At 37.6% G+C, this 17,039-nt stretch overlaps 1 protein-coding gene across 3 annotated transcripts in view; it reads left to right on the top strand.

The window, feature by feature from the left end:
• The first annotated feature begins 599 nt into the window (after positions 1-599).
• Positions 600-17,039, top strand: part of LOC103150249 (tyrosine-protein kinase CSK-like) — a 28,015-nt gene continuing 11,575 nt past the window's right edge. The window contains exons 1-5 of one of the 3 annotated variants that reach the window (XM_007569787.2): positions 8,848-8,935; positions 9,065-9,112; positions 11,160-11,236; positions 13,039-13,152; positions 13,232-13,344. In XM_007569787.2, the coding sequence (XP_007569849.1) occupies positions 11,222-11,236; positions 13,039-13,152; positions 13,232-13,344 (242 nt within the window). In that variant the 5' untranslated portion in view covers positions 8,848-8,935; positions 9,065-9,112; positions 11,160-11,221. Of the gene's footprint in view, positions 1,035-8,847; positions 8,936-9,064; positions 9,113-11,159; positions 11,237-13,038; positions 13,153-13,231; positions 13,345-17,039 lie in introns of those variants that run through there. The other 2 variants (XM_007569788.2, XM_007569786.2) reach the window with 2 other exon arrangements.

Raw genomic sequence — 17,039 nt, forward strand, 5'->3', positions numbered from 1 at the left:
TGATGGCTGCAGCCATGCACAATAGTTCTCTTTTTCTCCAACATTCCTCTTGCCTGATGTGTAATTATTTCACATCTGTTGAGACAAGCCTGGCTTGGAAAGAGAAGCCAGCGCTGCTGAATGTGACGTTCGTTTATTGACCAGCAGGAGGCGATAAAAGCAAACATTTCCACGCTTCCTCTTTTGAAACGCCGCAGCTTTGGGTGATTATCATTGATAGGCTTTCTTTGTTTTTTCCACTGAGAAATGGGAACTGAGTTTTATTTTCGCCTGTTCAGAAGAACTGCGTTAAAAAATGGCAGCGGTGGCTGGTTTGCGTTGGGTCTGCACAGGAGGCTGTTGTGAAATGAAAACTTCATTGTCACTGATCGTCTTGTGCAGAAACTTTGCATTTTTCATGTGTCATGTCTGCTGATTGAACCAATAAAAACCGACAACCACTCACCGTTTGCATGTCTGTACTTTTTTAAAAACTTTTTGTAAACATTGCCTCATTGATGATCAAGTTCCTCCAACTACTTCGCTCGGTTTGGGTCTTATTTTTAGCAGGACTGCCGCAATGCGCATGTGCGCAGTAAAACCAAGGTGGGGCAAAAAAACTTGAATGTTTGTGACGGGGAAAATGAGCAGGACCGCCTGAAAGTGCACTAAATTTAGTCTGCTTCTTTTGTACCTAACCACTGCCTGCTTAGTTACTTCTGCCTGCGCAATTTTACTTTTTATTTATTTATTGCTTTTTAATTTTAAAGCAGGAGAACCGGAACATCGTAGGGCTGCAGAAAACCTTTTATTTGGGGAAAATAATGTTGACAGGAGTCACAGCATCGACCCTCCCGTTTGCTTTTACTCCTGGCTGCTGAACTTTCCGATCACCTTCAGCATTTCACTCCTTCCTTATCAGACAGCTGAGGTGTTTGTGGGAAGCTTCAACCGGGTGTGAGAAGGATTTTATAAGATCTTCTCCAATGAACAAGGACGCCGAAAAATAGCTGACACGACCTCAAAACACTTGGTTTTACCTGCAAACAGGTGAGGTAAGTCCTTAAAAAGCTACAAATGTACTAATACGTGCGCATCAGTTCCTCTAACATGACCGTATTAATCATTGTGCGGTGGAAATACATGATTTAAACTTTCGTTAAAGTTGTTTTCACGCTGCAGTTGCGCTTAATTTGCCCCCAAAGTAAGTAGAAATCAGACGTTTTTGTGCTTTTTTCTGATCTGACGTGGCTTTTGTTAACATCCTCCTTCAAACTTCTGCCACTTTCTCTGACTTCCTGCCGTTAAGAGGCCGCTTCTCGCAGCCCAACTCTTTTTTCTTTTTCCTTTTTTACTGTGTCACAACATGTTGCTGTAGGTGTTGTTACTAACTGATCGTCTGCTTGGTCAGCATTTATCAGCGTTCATCCATGGATCAGCTCCAGGCTGGAGGTTTGAGATCCACAGAGTGATGCTGGTCTTCAAGATAATCCATCCCGGCAATTTTTTTAACTTTTTATTTTATTTTAGTGGCGATGCAAGCAGCTGGGAAATGATGAGCTGTGCAGCGTTTCTCAAAATACGAAGCGCTGCTTTTTAAAATTTTATTGAAGGGATGAAAAAAAAAACCCTACAGGTCTGCTTCGCCTTCATTTGAGTGGATGACGTCACAAGAGGCGCAAGAATCGAGCTGGTTTACTAGATTTGGTGAATATTGTGAGGGATGAGTGACCTAAAACATTTCAACACAGATTCAGAAGAATTTGAGTTGCAACAGTCAGTTTGACTCCAATCAGTCCAGAATTTTAACCTTTAATATTCTTTTGAGTTTTTTCCCTTCATTTTGTGCTTATTAAGTAATTTTAAAAATAGATAAAAGCTGTAATCTGCTTGTATCACCTTAAATAGTTGAACTCGAACTAGTTCAGCTAAACCGAACATCTTCTGTCTTTGTAATGAATGAGCTATAGCATTTTTCTTTTTAGTTTTTACCTATGTTTTATGTCTTCTGGTGTTCACTGGTTGCTGTATTGCAGATCCATGTGTGTCACGGCTCAAAAATTATTTCAAAACAATTTCTGCAGGTCGTGCAAACAAATCGGATCCATATTTTGCTGCAGCTGCATAAGACAAATCCATACATTTCATTAAAAATGTGCAAATAAAAGGGCTAAAAATAAGAAAAATACTCATCAGATGCATGCAAGTGAGGAAGTTTGTTTGTGGAAAGGTGTTTTCTTATCTGGATTAAATACAAATTTACAACAAAATAGACAAGCTGACATGTTTGGCTTCATTTAAAGTGAGTTAAGTTGATGTTAAAGAAAATCAAATCTGGCCAGTAGCTTTAAATAGTAAAACAACCACAGCAAAAGCATTTATAGAAAGCAAAAACACAGTAGGAAACTGGTGAGTCTCTGAAATAAACAATATTTTTTTTTTAATGAAGTCAGAGGTCTGCTGATGCTGCCACTGGGCTTTTATAACTAGGCCCTTTTGTTTTACACTGTTTAGAGCTGCAGAGGCAGATCAAGCAGGTGAAACTAGATGAAACCACAGCAAAGCAGCAGCAGTGCAAGATCTGCACATGCAGCGCTGCAGAGCAAGGAAGAGTCCGTCTGCTGCTCAGGCGTGCATCCTTGACTTATACGGCGTTTTTGTGACGCGTTGGCAGCTTGGTGAATCTTCATGACCAAATGTGCCGGTTAAGCTGTGGCACAGCTGTAAAATGCAAAGTTAATGACAGTCATTGATTTTTCTTTTCCTGCTACTCGGAGTTTGGCTCCATTTATGTTTAAAAAGGGAAATGTTTTAAGTTTATACACATTCTGATCTAAATTTGAGCATCATAGAAAAATAAATTAGTGTGGGCTATTAATGATAATATAATGAAAGATTGTGTTGCTATAGAAAATATACTTCCTCTCTGTGATCTGATGGACAGTTTGCTGCTGGTGTGAATGCAGAGATGATTCCTTCTCTGAGGAAAACATCTGGGAGCTGCTGCACTGTCCTTTTCATTCAACTCTGGAAAAGATCCATCTGCACTGAACCCCATGAAAACCTCCTGGTTATTCCACCAAATACTGATTTCTGAACAGTATTGCTGTTTCTAAATGAACATGAACTTGTTTTTCTGCACTATTTAAAGTCTGAAAGCTCTGCATCGTTTTTGTTATTTTGTCCATTTCTCATTTTCTGCTAATAAATACTGATTTTTTTGGCTTGTATTTTCAGAGACATGTCAGTTCATAGAATAAAAGAACAAAGTTCATTTTAGTCAAACCTATAAAAAGTAAAATCAGAGAAACTGATTATTTTAAGTGGCCTCTCCATTTTTTCCAGAGCTGTAAATTTGACAAAATCAGGCAAAAGCACAAAAGCTGTGGAGTGAAAACACCATGTAAATACCACATGAACTCTTTATTTTAGCTAATTTCTGAAGCTCCATTGGAGTTTATATTAGCATAATGTCTCAATATGGGCCTTAAAAAGTCTTAAACACTTCAGGAATTTTCATGTAAAATCTTAAATTTGTACATTTCTACATTCATTCATTTTATTTTTTTGTTCAAACTGAAACTTTCACCCACATTTTCTCCCATTGCTGCTCCTCAAAATGGTTTTTGGTGTAAATCAAACTGATGATATTCTTTTTTTATGCTCTCTGGTGTTAAAAGTTATTTAATAATTATGTGCGTTATTAAGCTGTTAGGTAATTCGTTTGAATGTTAATCATTTAAGACCACTTAAGACTTTATTATTCATTTTATTTGTTTTATCTGTTGTTTTGTTTATGCATTTTGGATATTTAAAATGTTTCCTGGTTCCAGTGTTAAATGTTTCTTAGAGTGTAAAATGTATTGAGAATGCATTATTATGCAATTATGTTGCTTAAAAATGGTCTCAAAGCAATAATATTATCGTTCATCTCAATAACTTCTGGGACGATTTATCGTCCAGCAAAATGTGTTATCTGGACAGGATTTTTGTTGACACTCCAGTAAACAAAAAACAAGCAAAACTTTAAATTAAATTATTGTTTTATTGTTGCAGCATAAATTCACATCAAGGAAATGATAAAAATCCAACTTTAATTTTAATTTTACCTTTTATTATTGGGATTACAGTAATCAAACCCTTTCAATGTTGGCTAATAATAATGTAATCTTCTGTATTAGTAATTCTTCAAAATGGGAAAGACAAGAGTACGCAGTTTTTAACCAGCGCAGTAAAGGAACGGCTATGAGAAATGTTGCCACAGTTAAAGTCTAAAACAGTTTTAATGATTCAATAACTTTATCTTGTTATTAAACACCATGAAGAGAACTGCAAAAAACCACAAACTAATTCAAGTGTCATTAATGTCAGTTAACAGAGACAGAGATAAGTTTTATCTAAGATTTAGAAAGAGTTTGAATCTTTCTATCCGCCTCCGAAAAAATAAAACAAATAAAAAAAACATTTGCTTACTTTTGGTTCGATGAAACCAAAAGGGGTGATTTTGGCAATCGGTCGAAAAGAAAACGGCTGCAGACGTTTAATATTATTGTCTTGATGAATAAATTGCTCTATATTGTTATATTTACTTATTTTACCTGTTTATGGTTCATGATTTTCTGTTTGTTTTTAATCGTCTTTCAAAGGATAATTAAGTAATTTAATTGTTTGGTGTATTAAGTGACTTTCACAAGAAATGGTGGCACCAGAAAACCTTAAAATAAGTGGTTGTGATGGAGGCTTGGTGACTCTGGAGACATTTTAACCTCCCTGTAAGACAAACATCGGCCTTCGTCCAGTTTGCTTTTTCACAGTTGTAAGCTTTTTATTTATTGCCTTCAATATAAATATGGATGATGTTAGGAAATTAGCAACATCAGTAAAAATGGTCCCTGCTTTAATCCCATGTTGACAGTTTCTTCAGTCAGAGGCTTCTTCAAATTCACTGTAACACAGACTGCTACAGGAGATCTTTACTGTCCACAGCCTTCACCGTCTACAATAACTCTTTAATTTGACGAGTTAAACTTAAACATCTAAATGTTAAACAACTTGAATTTTTAAATTCAAGTATTTTTAAATATTTGAATTTAAAAATTCAAGTATTTTTGAATTTAATTCAATTTGAATGTTCTCACGTCTTTCCTGTTTACAGTGGCTGACAGAAATGTGCTTTCTTTAAAAAACATTAAATATTGTAGGGGCTTACACATTAAATTCAATTTTAAAATGAAATTATAAGAATGTTTTAGTGATATTTGTTGCAGCAGAAAGGGTAAAATGATTGTTTCATGATTGTGAGAAAAACATTTGGTTGTAAGTAATTCTTCACTTTCTGCTGCTAAATAAATGTTCTCAAATTACAGGTTGAATTTTTCAAAAAAGTTAAATTAAATTTTTATGAAAATTCCAAAGTTGCCATTAATTGATGAGAGGATATTTTAAAAAGCACTCATTATTTTTAAAAACACAATCTTCTGTCACTGATTTTATCTTATACAATAAATTGTTTGAATGAACTTTGACTTTGGTTTGCAAGTGCAACGCCTGAACTTCTCAGCACTTTGTAATTTCTAATGTTGCTTTGCCTCGTTTAGTATTAAAACATCTTAAAATATCCCTTTCTGGCCAAAGCAGAGTCATGATTCTTCAGCTCAGGTTTTGTCTGCGGATAGTTGAGGGAGTGGCAGATCCCAAAAACAAAAAAGTCCAGAGAAGTCGGTTCTGCATTCCTGTCCCGTCTTGCTTCATGCAGTCAGTTTCTCTGATCTGAGCAGATCAGACATCCACTGACTTGCATAACACAAACCATAATGCAGCATTTCACTGCATTACTACCTCTATATTGTGGAGTGTAAAGATGTTTGTAATCCTACAGTATTATTGTGAAGTTTAATTTATCGTGTCGAATTCGAGGCCCAGGGGCCAAATCAGCGTTTCATGTGGCCCTGTAGGCTCTGAATTACATCAACAAGTCCCTCCAGTTCCTCACAAATCAAATAAGTGACTGCTGCCTCAGCCTTACTTGATATCAAGTCATAGTCCGTAATTAATACAGCGAGTGATAAAAAGACACATTTAACATCAGGGGAGTCAAACTCATTTTCATTTTGGGCCAAATCAAAAACACTGAATGTTCTTAAAGGGCCAGTTGCGCCCAAATGTGTTGATAAAACTGTTAAAATGTCAATAAATAGCTGCTCCTCCAGGATTTTATCATTTTTGCAATCAAAATTGCAGATTTTGTGGTGCTAATTTAGAAATATTTGTAAGGAATTTTTACGATATCTACGCTAATGTGTGATGTTAAATGTGTCGATTAAACTCAGCGATTAAGTGACTGCAATGTTTTAAGTTTCTAAAATCCAAAGAAAATGCGTGAATCTGTTGATTTTGTGTGAATTTTGCAGATTTGTGAGAAACTGGAGGGACTTATTGATATAATCTGGAGTCTATAGGGCCACATAAAAAGCTTTGGCGGGCCAGATTTGGCCCCTGGACCTCAAGTTTGACACATGTCTTACATAATCCATTAGCATAAATATTGTAAAAATTCCTTACAAACACGTCTAAACTGGAACCACAAAATCTGCATTTTTGATTAAAGAAATTGCAGAATCATTTGGGAACATATATTTTCCCAAATGATTTATTGATATTTTAACAGGTTAAATGGTTTTAATTCAATACATTCTGGGACAAGCGACTTTTTAAGAACATTTGGATTTTCAATACGGCCCAAAATGAAAATGAGTTTGGCACCTCTGGCATTAAAGCATTAAATATGGCAGCGTTTCCACACAGTTGGACTCTATCTTGAGAAGAATATGTCCCATTTTCACATTTTGAAGCTTCTCGCTGTCCAGACTGATGGTGATGGACGCTCAGTGAGACACGAGCCTGTGGAAACTGGACCGACTCACAATGATCGCCTTGTGAGCTTCCCTGAAGGGAGATTCACTCAGCTGCCAAAAGCTTTTGCTGGAATAATCTATTCAGTTTCCTGAAAATTAAATCGAAGACAGTGTGGGAGATATTTATTTCGTCTTTGCTGTGATTCCAGTTCAGATCCACTCATGTTCCAAAATGTAAACTTTTCTCTGGAGAAAAGACCAGAGCGACAGAAATCAACATTATTTTTCTATTACATTTTTAAATAAATGTTAAATTTATCTGGATTTGTTGCCAAAATAATCTCTGTCTATCCATCTATAATAATTTAATGATTTGCCAAAAACACAAAATCTTACAAAGTATTTCTGTCTAGTTTCTTGTGTAAACATCTTAAGACACTTTAAATAAGACTAAATTTACAGCAAGACAGAGGAGCTTGTTTTAAATCAATAATTCTTTAATACTGACAAAAAAAGTCAACAGATTATTTTACTCATAAGTCATAAGACATTTTTCCCATCTTATGAGTGAAACTTTTTCCATCAAAACTAGAACTTTTTAACTCAATATTTAGGAATTATTGGTTTAAAATATGCTGAAAATTGTTAATTTTGTCTTATTTCAGGTGTATTGTTTAAGAAATTTGGACTCAGCATTAGACAAAAAAATAGTTTTTTGTAGTTTTCTTGAATATTGACTCCTTTGATTCTTTCCTAAATGTTAGTAGCAACATTTCTGTTAACTTTAAACACTTATGTTACGTGTTTCAGCATCAGCAAGTTTCACATGGGTCTAAATATAAACGATGTGCATTTTGTGTACTATAAAGTCCGTCACCTTCCTGCAGTGCGTGCTGCTAATGCTGTGATCCTGTTTGTGGGTTGCATAATAATTGGTGCAAAACGGTAAAGGCGTGCTTCAAATTATTTTTACTACCCAACTATCTTTAGCTGAAAGTTCATGAACTGCCTCCAATTGGTAAAAAACAAGTATTAGCTGAATTTATTAACAAGTTGGTTGGGCTGCCCTGCCGTTGTAGCCACTTGAAGTGTTCGGCATTCTGAGGTGAGTGAATCATCATCGCTTTAGAGAGGATCTGAGCAGAGCAGCATCAGAATAAGTGACATTACTGAGGAGAAGTCGTCAGCTTGAACTGCTTCTCCTTCTGTTTGGATGAAATCTCTTCCAAAAATAGAAAACACATTTAATTTTTAAAAATGCATGTAAATGCATTGTCTGTGACATTTACAGAAATGTTTTAGAGTGGCGTCTCAAATCTGCAATGTTGATAAAATATAAAGACGATCTATAAGTCATTGAGCCATTAGGAATAGTAAATATTCATTACATTGAAAAATCCCACTAAATCGCGATAAAGTAAATTACATGATAACATTAAACACAATATGCAAAAAAAGTTACAAAAAATTATCTAAAAAATATTCTTACTAAGTTTTGTGACATTTAACGAATAAAAATATTTATGCTAACTGACCAGAAACAAGAGACGTTTAATCTGATCTAACTTCAGGCACTGACAAAAAACAAACCTGTGTATGTCTTTTTAAAAGGTGTATAATAAATATGTGGTTTCAGCTGTAAATAGCGTTTTCCAAATTTAGACTTATAGTCAAGTGTTAGATTGCACTTTATGATAAAACGGTGTAGTTTCAATATCAAGGACTTTAAACAGAAATCAAGCACTTTCCAAACCTTTAAAACACATATTCAAGCTTTTTCAAGGCTTTCAAGCCCTGATTCGGTTGTTCGGCTGATGATCATGATGTGAAATTTGACAGAGTGTGTATAAAATGATCTTTTTGAACCTTCTCAAACTCATATGTCATAAAACCCTACAGAGGGTCCTTAAACATGGCAGACTATAAAGTGTGTAAAACTGACTCACATTGGCGTTTGAACTTGGCATGTGGCTGCAGACTCCATTATCCAACTGTTTCAGTCTAAATGTACTGAAGCAGAAAAAGCCCAAACACTAATTATTCTGCAACTCTCCAGATAATCATCTTGTGATTTCCGTCTCATCAGCGATAACAACCTGAAGGTTTGAAACCTTGCTGCTGTGTCTGTTGAACATGTGAACCTTGAAGGTTTTACACTTTCTGGTCATGACGGTGTGCTGCAGCCATCTGTGTTCAGTTAACTTTAGTTTATATTGTGCAACTGACTGCAGGAGTCATTCCAGGGCGATTTAAGCACCAAAGAAGATGATTCATTTCCAGTTAAGTAAAGTATTATAATCCGTTTTAAATTAGTCATTAAAGTTTTATGTGACTTTGTGATTAAAGATAAATGACTGAGTAAAAATACAACAGATGTGCAGAGCTAAAGGAAAAACATGATGTACATTTTTCTCAAGAATTCCTGCAGAACTACATTTAGTAATATGTTGCTATTTTGATAGTAGTGATTGTTATCGGTACTCTGATCGTTATAGGGTAACACAAGAATATATGAAGCTAATACTTCCTGGTTAATTAGCCGCTAGGGTAGCGCTTACAGTTAGCGTCTTAGCAAACTTTCAGCTCTGCTTTCATAATAAGTGGTATGTAGCGCTACTTAAAGAGTAACAAAACCCCAAATTACCTTTTTCTTTTGCTGAAAAATGGTATAAATTGGTCCTTAAGGGTGTTATCTTTGTTTGTTTACAAATTGTAACATTTAAAAGTGTGAAATTTGGCCTGAAACCGTCTCAGTGCTGCCCTCTCTGGGTTGAACGTGGTTATTGCAGTTGAATTTTCTCCCCGTCTCCTGTTGACAGCAATAACGCACAAAAACGTCAATAGATTTGTCTCTAGATTTGTCTCTAGATTAAATATAACGACCAAGTCGATAAGTTAGCAACAGCTTTTCCCTCGTCGTCGCAGCTTTACCCTCTCCATTGGCCACGCCCATCAGCGTCTCATGGCTCCGCCCACCTTAGTTGAAATTTTCACACACTGTCTCAGGGCGAGTTGATGGTTATTATTTACCAAATAATGCAAAGTTTAAGCTTTTAAAGGACTTTCAATGCAAGTTTTAAGGAAACATTACATTAAAAGTTACATTTTTTTTTACCAAATGTCACTTAATGACAACAGCCGTAAACATTCATGAAGACTCCTCCATCTTCATGACAGGTGTTATGTCACCCCTTCAAATAGAGTGTGACCAAAAACACTATTATTGGCTGAAAAAGTCTTATTATTGTTATAGTGTAAAATTTAAATGCTGTAGTTTTTAAAGCAGCTAGTGTCACTGAAATGCCATAGCGGTTTATAGATGAGTCAGATTAAGGAGGGAGGGGGTGTTGAGGGCAGGAAATGCATCCAGATCCTCAGAAGACAGCTGCAGTTTTGCATCAAGAGGTCAACATCCGTTACAGAGAAACTATGGTGAGAGACAGCCGTCTTTGCGACTCGTGAGAATTACGTTCTGCACCAGTAAAAACTAGTAAATTCTCAGTATTATTCATGTTTCAGCGAAGGGAGTGCAGGCTGTGAGGAGGGGAATTTGTGATGTTTTCTGTCTGGTTTCTAAGCAGCCGGGACTGTGACTCTGGGATATCATGCAGGAAGCTGACATGCTGAGGGATGTGACCTCATGTAAAGTGGTGGATTATTAGGAGCTGAATTTTCCCTTTAGCACGGATCGTTGAGCTACTTCACCTCCTCGTGGGAACTGAAAGAGGAAGAGAGGAAGTGGGGCTCTGAGAGAGGGGAAAGGGGAGTGTTTTGCATGACATTTAACTACGACGCCTCTGGTCTGATTGGTGGTATGTGAATGATAGGAGCGCAGAGCCTGCAGGGAATGGAGTCCCTAACGTCTGGTCATCACACGTCTGGAGTCCAGCGCTGGTGGAGACCTGAGCCTGGGTTTTATCTCTCTAAACACTATCAAAAATCAACTTTTCTCCCATTTATTAAAATCCTGAAAATAAATTTCTGTGTGTTTGTAGTCTCTCTGGAATCATGGAAGCTGCTCTATATTTACATGGCTTACGTCATGGAAACTTGCACACTAGTTGTGAAAGTGTGATTGTAAAAAAAAAAGGCCTGTTGGTTCTGCTTTTCATACGAGCAGGTTATTTTTACCAGCATTGTCAGATCTGTCTTTACAGTGCATTCAAATGATAACTCGGTGAATAACTGTAATTGTCACGCGTCTCTGAGCTGACTAAAAAGAAAAAACTATAATGGACAAATTCAATGTCTTCCTGAAATTTGCTTGTGGTTTGTAGGTTTTTCAAGCAAAGCCTGTTTTGCTCATTTTTTTCTTCTTCTCCGCAGGTACCAGCTCTGATGGTAGCAGGGAGAACACCTCACCTGTGAGAGGATCCAAGAACCTCACCATGACAGAGGTCCAGGTAATTTAGAAACTTTGACCTCAAACACTGGCGTTTGTCAAAATTAAAACTTATTGGAAAACTTTATGTGCATAAGACTGACAGAACAGCTGCCATAAACATGAAGGAGTCTTCATGAATGTTTATGACTGCCGTGATCTTGTGTCATTTGGTAAATAATGACACTTTTAATGCAATTTAGTGCAAGTTTTAATTCGGCTTTTCATTTAAAAACACATAAAGACAGTTACAAAGTTGGCCTTCCATCACCTGAAGAAAATTTCCACGACTAGAGAAACTCATCCATGCATTTATCTTTAGCCGTATTGATGACTATTTTTATTCAGGCAACGTCTTCACAGACCTGAATAAAACAATCAGAAAGATGCACACTGTAAAACATTTGAAGGTGATTTAAGTTGAAAATGAAAGTCCACCTGCTGCCTTGAAAATGCAAATTAAGTCACAAGAAAACTGTTTTGGTTTTAACTCAGAAATTAAAGTTCATGAAGTTGATTTAACAACAAGAGACAAGTTGTCCAAACTGTTTTTTAACTTCATTAAACTTGAATTGTGAGTTTTAACTTAATGCTGCAATTTAAATCAAATAATTATTTCACAAATCTGCCCTCACATAGTTAAAGAGCCACATTTCTCTATTTTACCCACAATATCAAGTTAAAATAAATACTGATTTTACTTTAGAATAATTTAAATTCTTGTTTGAACAAAATTTCTGATCTGATGATGAATTTTATTAAACATCCCAATGAATTCAGCTCAGAAACATTTAGTGAGATCAGGACATTATCTTAAGCTTTGCTGACTGAGAATTGCATTAAAATGAACATTTGCCTTAATAAAACACCAGAGTCAGATCAACGTAACGCACTTCCACCTCAGGAGACAGAAACATGCCGCTATGCATTCTGGGAAATAGTTCCCACTCCTGTCTTTTTATTCTCTCAGTTTTTTAAGTGCAAACCTAAAAACTCAGTTTATTCAACTCTTGGAGGTTTGACTAAATTAATAAAAAGTTAACACAACTTACTGCTGTAAGTTTATCTTTCACAAACTCACATTTAGGTTCAAAATCTGAAACTGGATAAATTTATTTGACTTGAAGAGTAGAAGAGAGTAGACACAACTAAATACAACTGAAATGTTTTACAGTGCAGCTGATCCAGACGCTGCTGCTGTAGTTCTGACTAAACCCAGGAAGTTAGAGAACAACACCCAGTTCTACAGTCCTCTGGCTCCCTGTAGCTCAGAGAATAGACTTTAAAATACTGTTAGTTTATAAATCACTGAATGGCTCGGCACCACAACACATTAAAGAGCTGCTGTTGTCATAGCAACCTTTCAGACCTCTCTGGTCTTCTGGTTCTGGTTCTGCTCTGCATCCAGAACCAGAACCAAACATGGAGAAGCAGCATTCAGCTTCTATGCACCACAAATCTGGAACAAGCTTCCAGTAAACTGCAAAACAGCCGAAACACTGAGTTCCTTTAAATGTAGACTAAAAACCCGCCCGGTTACGGTTGTATTTGAAACATAATAAGTTAGTCATTAATCAACAATCTGCTGTGTAACGATGGCAAAATATAATGCTTCAATTGTTGAATTTGTGTTTTTATGATGTAAAGCACTTTGAACTGTCTTGTTGCCGAAATGTGTTATAAAAATAAATTTTATTATTTACAGAATGACACTTAACGAGAACAGCCATAAACATCCATTAAGACTCCTTCATGACAGCCATTATGTCAGGTTATGATTTCACCCTGAGGTTCTGATCCGCCGTCTCCGGCCTGATGTTTCAGAGTCCATGGCCGCAGGGCACAGAGTGCGTGGCGAGGTACAACTTCAAAGGCACATCAGAGCAGGACCTGCCGTTCAACAAAGGAGACGTGTTGACCATCATCGTGGTCACAAAAGTAAGACTTTACTCCTGTCAGGGCAAAACATTCCTCCTTCAGATGACATTTTCCACTGCTGACATTTGTGTGTTTCCAGGATCCAAACTGGTACCATGCTAAAAACGCTGCGGGCCAAGAGGGGACGATCCCAGCGAACTACGTCCAGAAAAGAGAAGGCGTGAAATCCGGAGGCAAGCTGAGTCTAATGCCGTAAGTGAACAGATTAGTCAGGCTTCTGGAAGGGCTTACGTCATCATTTTTACAACTTTCACTTTGTGTTTGGGCTTGTAGCGCACCGGGTTCATTTTCGTCATGTCCATGTTTGACACAAAAAGGAAAATTACACAAAGCAGAGGAACCAAGAGTGAAGTCGAAAGTGACTTGGATATCAAAATCTGCACCTAAATGTCAAATGTGCTCAAATGTTTGTCGCAGTTCTGCTAGTGTTGAAAAAACACAGTTTCTTTATTGCTGTGTTTTCATTAAATGAGAAATTAAATTAAAATCACATGTAAATAAGGTTGTAATACATCATGAAAAATCCTGGTGGCGACGGATGTAAATAGTTACATGACATATATTCATAATTCAGCCATCGATGATCATCTATCAGCCAATCAAAAAAGAAGTCAGAGTTTCATTCAGGCATCGGAGTAAAAAGCCCCTTATAGTCTGCAGCAGCTACGTGTGCGGCGTTTTGGGGAAATTGTTAGTGATTTTACAGAACATGTTTAAATGACTCATACATTTCTATGAACTGTCCGATAAAAACAAAAACAAACCATCATCCTCCTGCCAATTCCTGTTGTCTTCTTTGTTGCTTTTGACAGTAGTAACAGTAACAGTTTTGTGAAATACGTCTAATTTGATATGGCCAACAAACCGGCTTGTTCTAGCGTAAAAAGTTTTGTAGCGTACTTATTTTCATCCATCCATTTTCTAACACCCTTGTCCCTTAGTGGGGTAAGGAGATGCTGGTCGCAGGGCAGCACAGAGACAGAAAGGACACACAACCATGCATACACACACTCAGGGAGAATTTGGAGAGGCCAATTAACCTGACAGTCATGTTTTTGGACTGTGGGAGGAAACCGGAGAACCCGGAGAAAACCCGCGCATGCACAGGGAGAACATGCAAACTCCATGGAGAAAGACCGGGAATCAAACCCAGAACCTTCTTGCTGTAAGGCAACAGCTCTACCAACTGCGCCACTGTGCAGCCCCTAAATTTATTTTCATTTAATGTAAATAAATCAAGCAAAAAGACATGAAAACAATTTCAATTTGCACAGTTTATTGTTAATGGAAACACAGATTAGCACGAAGTCCAACCAAGCAGGAATTAGTGATTAAATAAAGAGCAGGTTGTGATTTATCCAGACGATGAGAACAATAATGGGGACACTTAACAAACTGAAACACTACTCAGAAATTTAAAAGTACCACTTATAACTTCCCACAGTGATGATTTCCTACTTAACTAATTAAATTAATATAAATTGTAGCAATAGTCATTCCTGCTCCAGTTCTGACCAGCATTGTTAATAGTATTTGCACAGGAGTTGGTCACTGGAATAGCTTACTTTTAGTTGACTTTGAGTTGCAGATCTTCTGCTCCAAATCCTTCTGCAGTTTGTTTTCAAGCTGATGGACAGGACATTAAAACACTGATATGTAGTGTTAATGTCAGACTCAGATCATATTCGAAGCTCCTGTCCAAACTCTGGAAGGTAATGTTTTAATTTTACAAACATGTTTTTGCAGCAATCCAAAGATGAATCAAAACACGCAAAAAGCTGGTCAACAGTTCAAAGGATTTCATTGCTGTGGAGATGTTTTCATTATTTTATTATATTTTCAGATCATGAAATGACTTTTTCATGACCTCAGAACATGATGCGGTTCCGATCAAAATCAACATGGGAAAACATACCAGACTGACATTTTGAAGTTGCTGTTACAGATTTAAAGCAACCTGTGGACATTGGCAAACTGTCAGAGCACACATAAAACAGTGAAAGTTAGCATCATCAGCGTTTGGTTGGAGAATTTCATGCAACCAAACAACAGCTGCGGTTGCCTCAGAGGTCTGGCTGCTGGCTTCCTGCTAGTCGGTGATTTGTTCTTTTAGTTTTGATCTGTTCCTTTAATAAAACTCAATATTAAAATTGTTTTAGTCCTGGAGTAGAAACAGTTTGAATGGCGAGACTCTTTTGGGCAGGTGAGGAAAAGCAGAGCTCTGAGCTGTCAAAGTTAACGGATATGATTCATCTCAAAAGCTCAACACGTTAATTTCACATATCATCCATAAACTGCACGACCTATTTCGACCTGAAAGCCTGACTCTCATGAGTTCAGATCAGCACATTTCACAGCCTGGTACTGCGGTCAACAACGCACAGAGAAAAGATGGACGAAGAGAGACAAACCGCTGCGCTTTAAGAAACATCGTGATGGATGTAAATATTGCAACGAGGAATTATGCTTTCCCCAAAGTACCAGCAGTTTATCATTAACACTCGCAGATGCTACATTTATAGCTGGAAGCACATATCTGGTTTGAGGGTGCGACCCAGAAGGCCCTTTTAGAGTAAAAAACTATTTTGGAAGTTACTAATCCACTTTGAGTCTTTCTCACTAACAATAGAAACGCCAAATGTGACTTTTTTTGTTCATGCTAGCATAATTTTAACTTTTACTAGCTCCCTGACCGCAATCTAATCTTTCGCTTTTACAATGACCAGGATTAGGTTAAGGCTTCTGTTGCTCTTGCAACCACAGCATCTCATAGCCTGGTGTTTACTGAAATGGCCCCAACAAGCCTCTTCCTATGGCTGCGCGGTTGCAGCAGCCAGTGGCCCGTTTAGCCGTAGCAGGGCTGCTGTGGTTGTGTGAATGGAGGCCTCAGTTTGTTCGGCCTGTGTTGTAATTGCAGAGCTCTTGTGTCTGCCTCCACCTCAGCTTTGCATGAACTCGACACAGTTTCCTGTTGTCTCCTCTTCTATTTTAGACGGAAGTAATCTCGAAAATCTTCCCCTGTTTTGCTCATGTGACGGGTTTCCATGTGTGTGCATCTTTGCATGGAGAACAGGGTTATTTTTAGGTCTCCTGATCACAGAATTGTCTTGAATATTTTCATGGAGATAAAGCTGCACATGCACCAACACGCAAATAGTAACGATATGAAAAAATGATTTGATACCAAATCTCTAATAGGAAGTCATGAAAGCTGTTCTTATTATAGAGTCTAGATGAGATAAAGCTATTTACATGTTTAGAAAGTTTATACTTATCCTCTAAAACAAAAACAGCTGCAGGAAAACACCTTTGTCAGTGGCTGAGCCGGAGGAGGATTCTATTTCTGCTTTTGTCCTGAGCTTTCCAACAAGCTCTGTGTGATATTTACATTTCCTATGGAGCCACATGCAAATGCAGTAGCTGTACCCTCAGAAAGCTGGATTTGAATATTTGACTGCCTCTGCAATATAACTGGTCAGAGGGACGATGCAAAGTACCATAATCTATACATCTGATGGCTGCAAACATCATTTCAATTATTTGCATCAAAGGTTCATTAAGGGTCACTGACAGATCACACAGGTTCTGGAGGAGGAGACAAACGGTTCTGGAGGAGGAGACAAACGGTTCTGAGACTAACAGGAATAAATGCATAGCAGAGGCAGAGCGGATGATCTTTCAAAGGCTTTGAGCAATAATTTGATTTTTATGACGTTAAGGTTTATAAGAAGCAGTTCGGAGTTTCCAAAGGACCTAACAGAGTGCAGAGGGGATGAGGGGACAGTCTGCTGGGTCGGGTCTGCCGGGTCGGGTCTGCCGGGTCGGGTCTGCTGGGTCGGGTCTGCTGGGTGAGGGCTGCTGGGTCGGGTCTGTTGGGTCGGGTCTGC

Source organism: Poecilia formosa, unplaced genomic scaffold (genome assembly GCF_000485575.1).
Source record: "Poecilia formosa unplaced genomic scaffold, Poecilia_formosa-5.1.2 Scaffold246, whole genome shotgun sequence".
NCBI lineage: Eukaryota > Metazoa > Chordata > Actinopteri > Cyprinodontiformes > Poeciliidae > Poecilia > Poecilia formosa.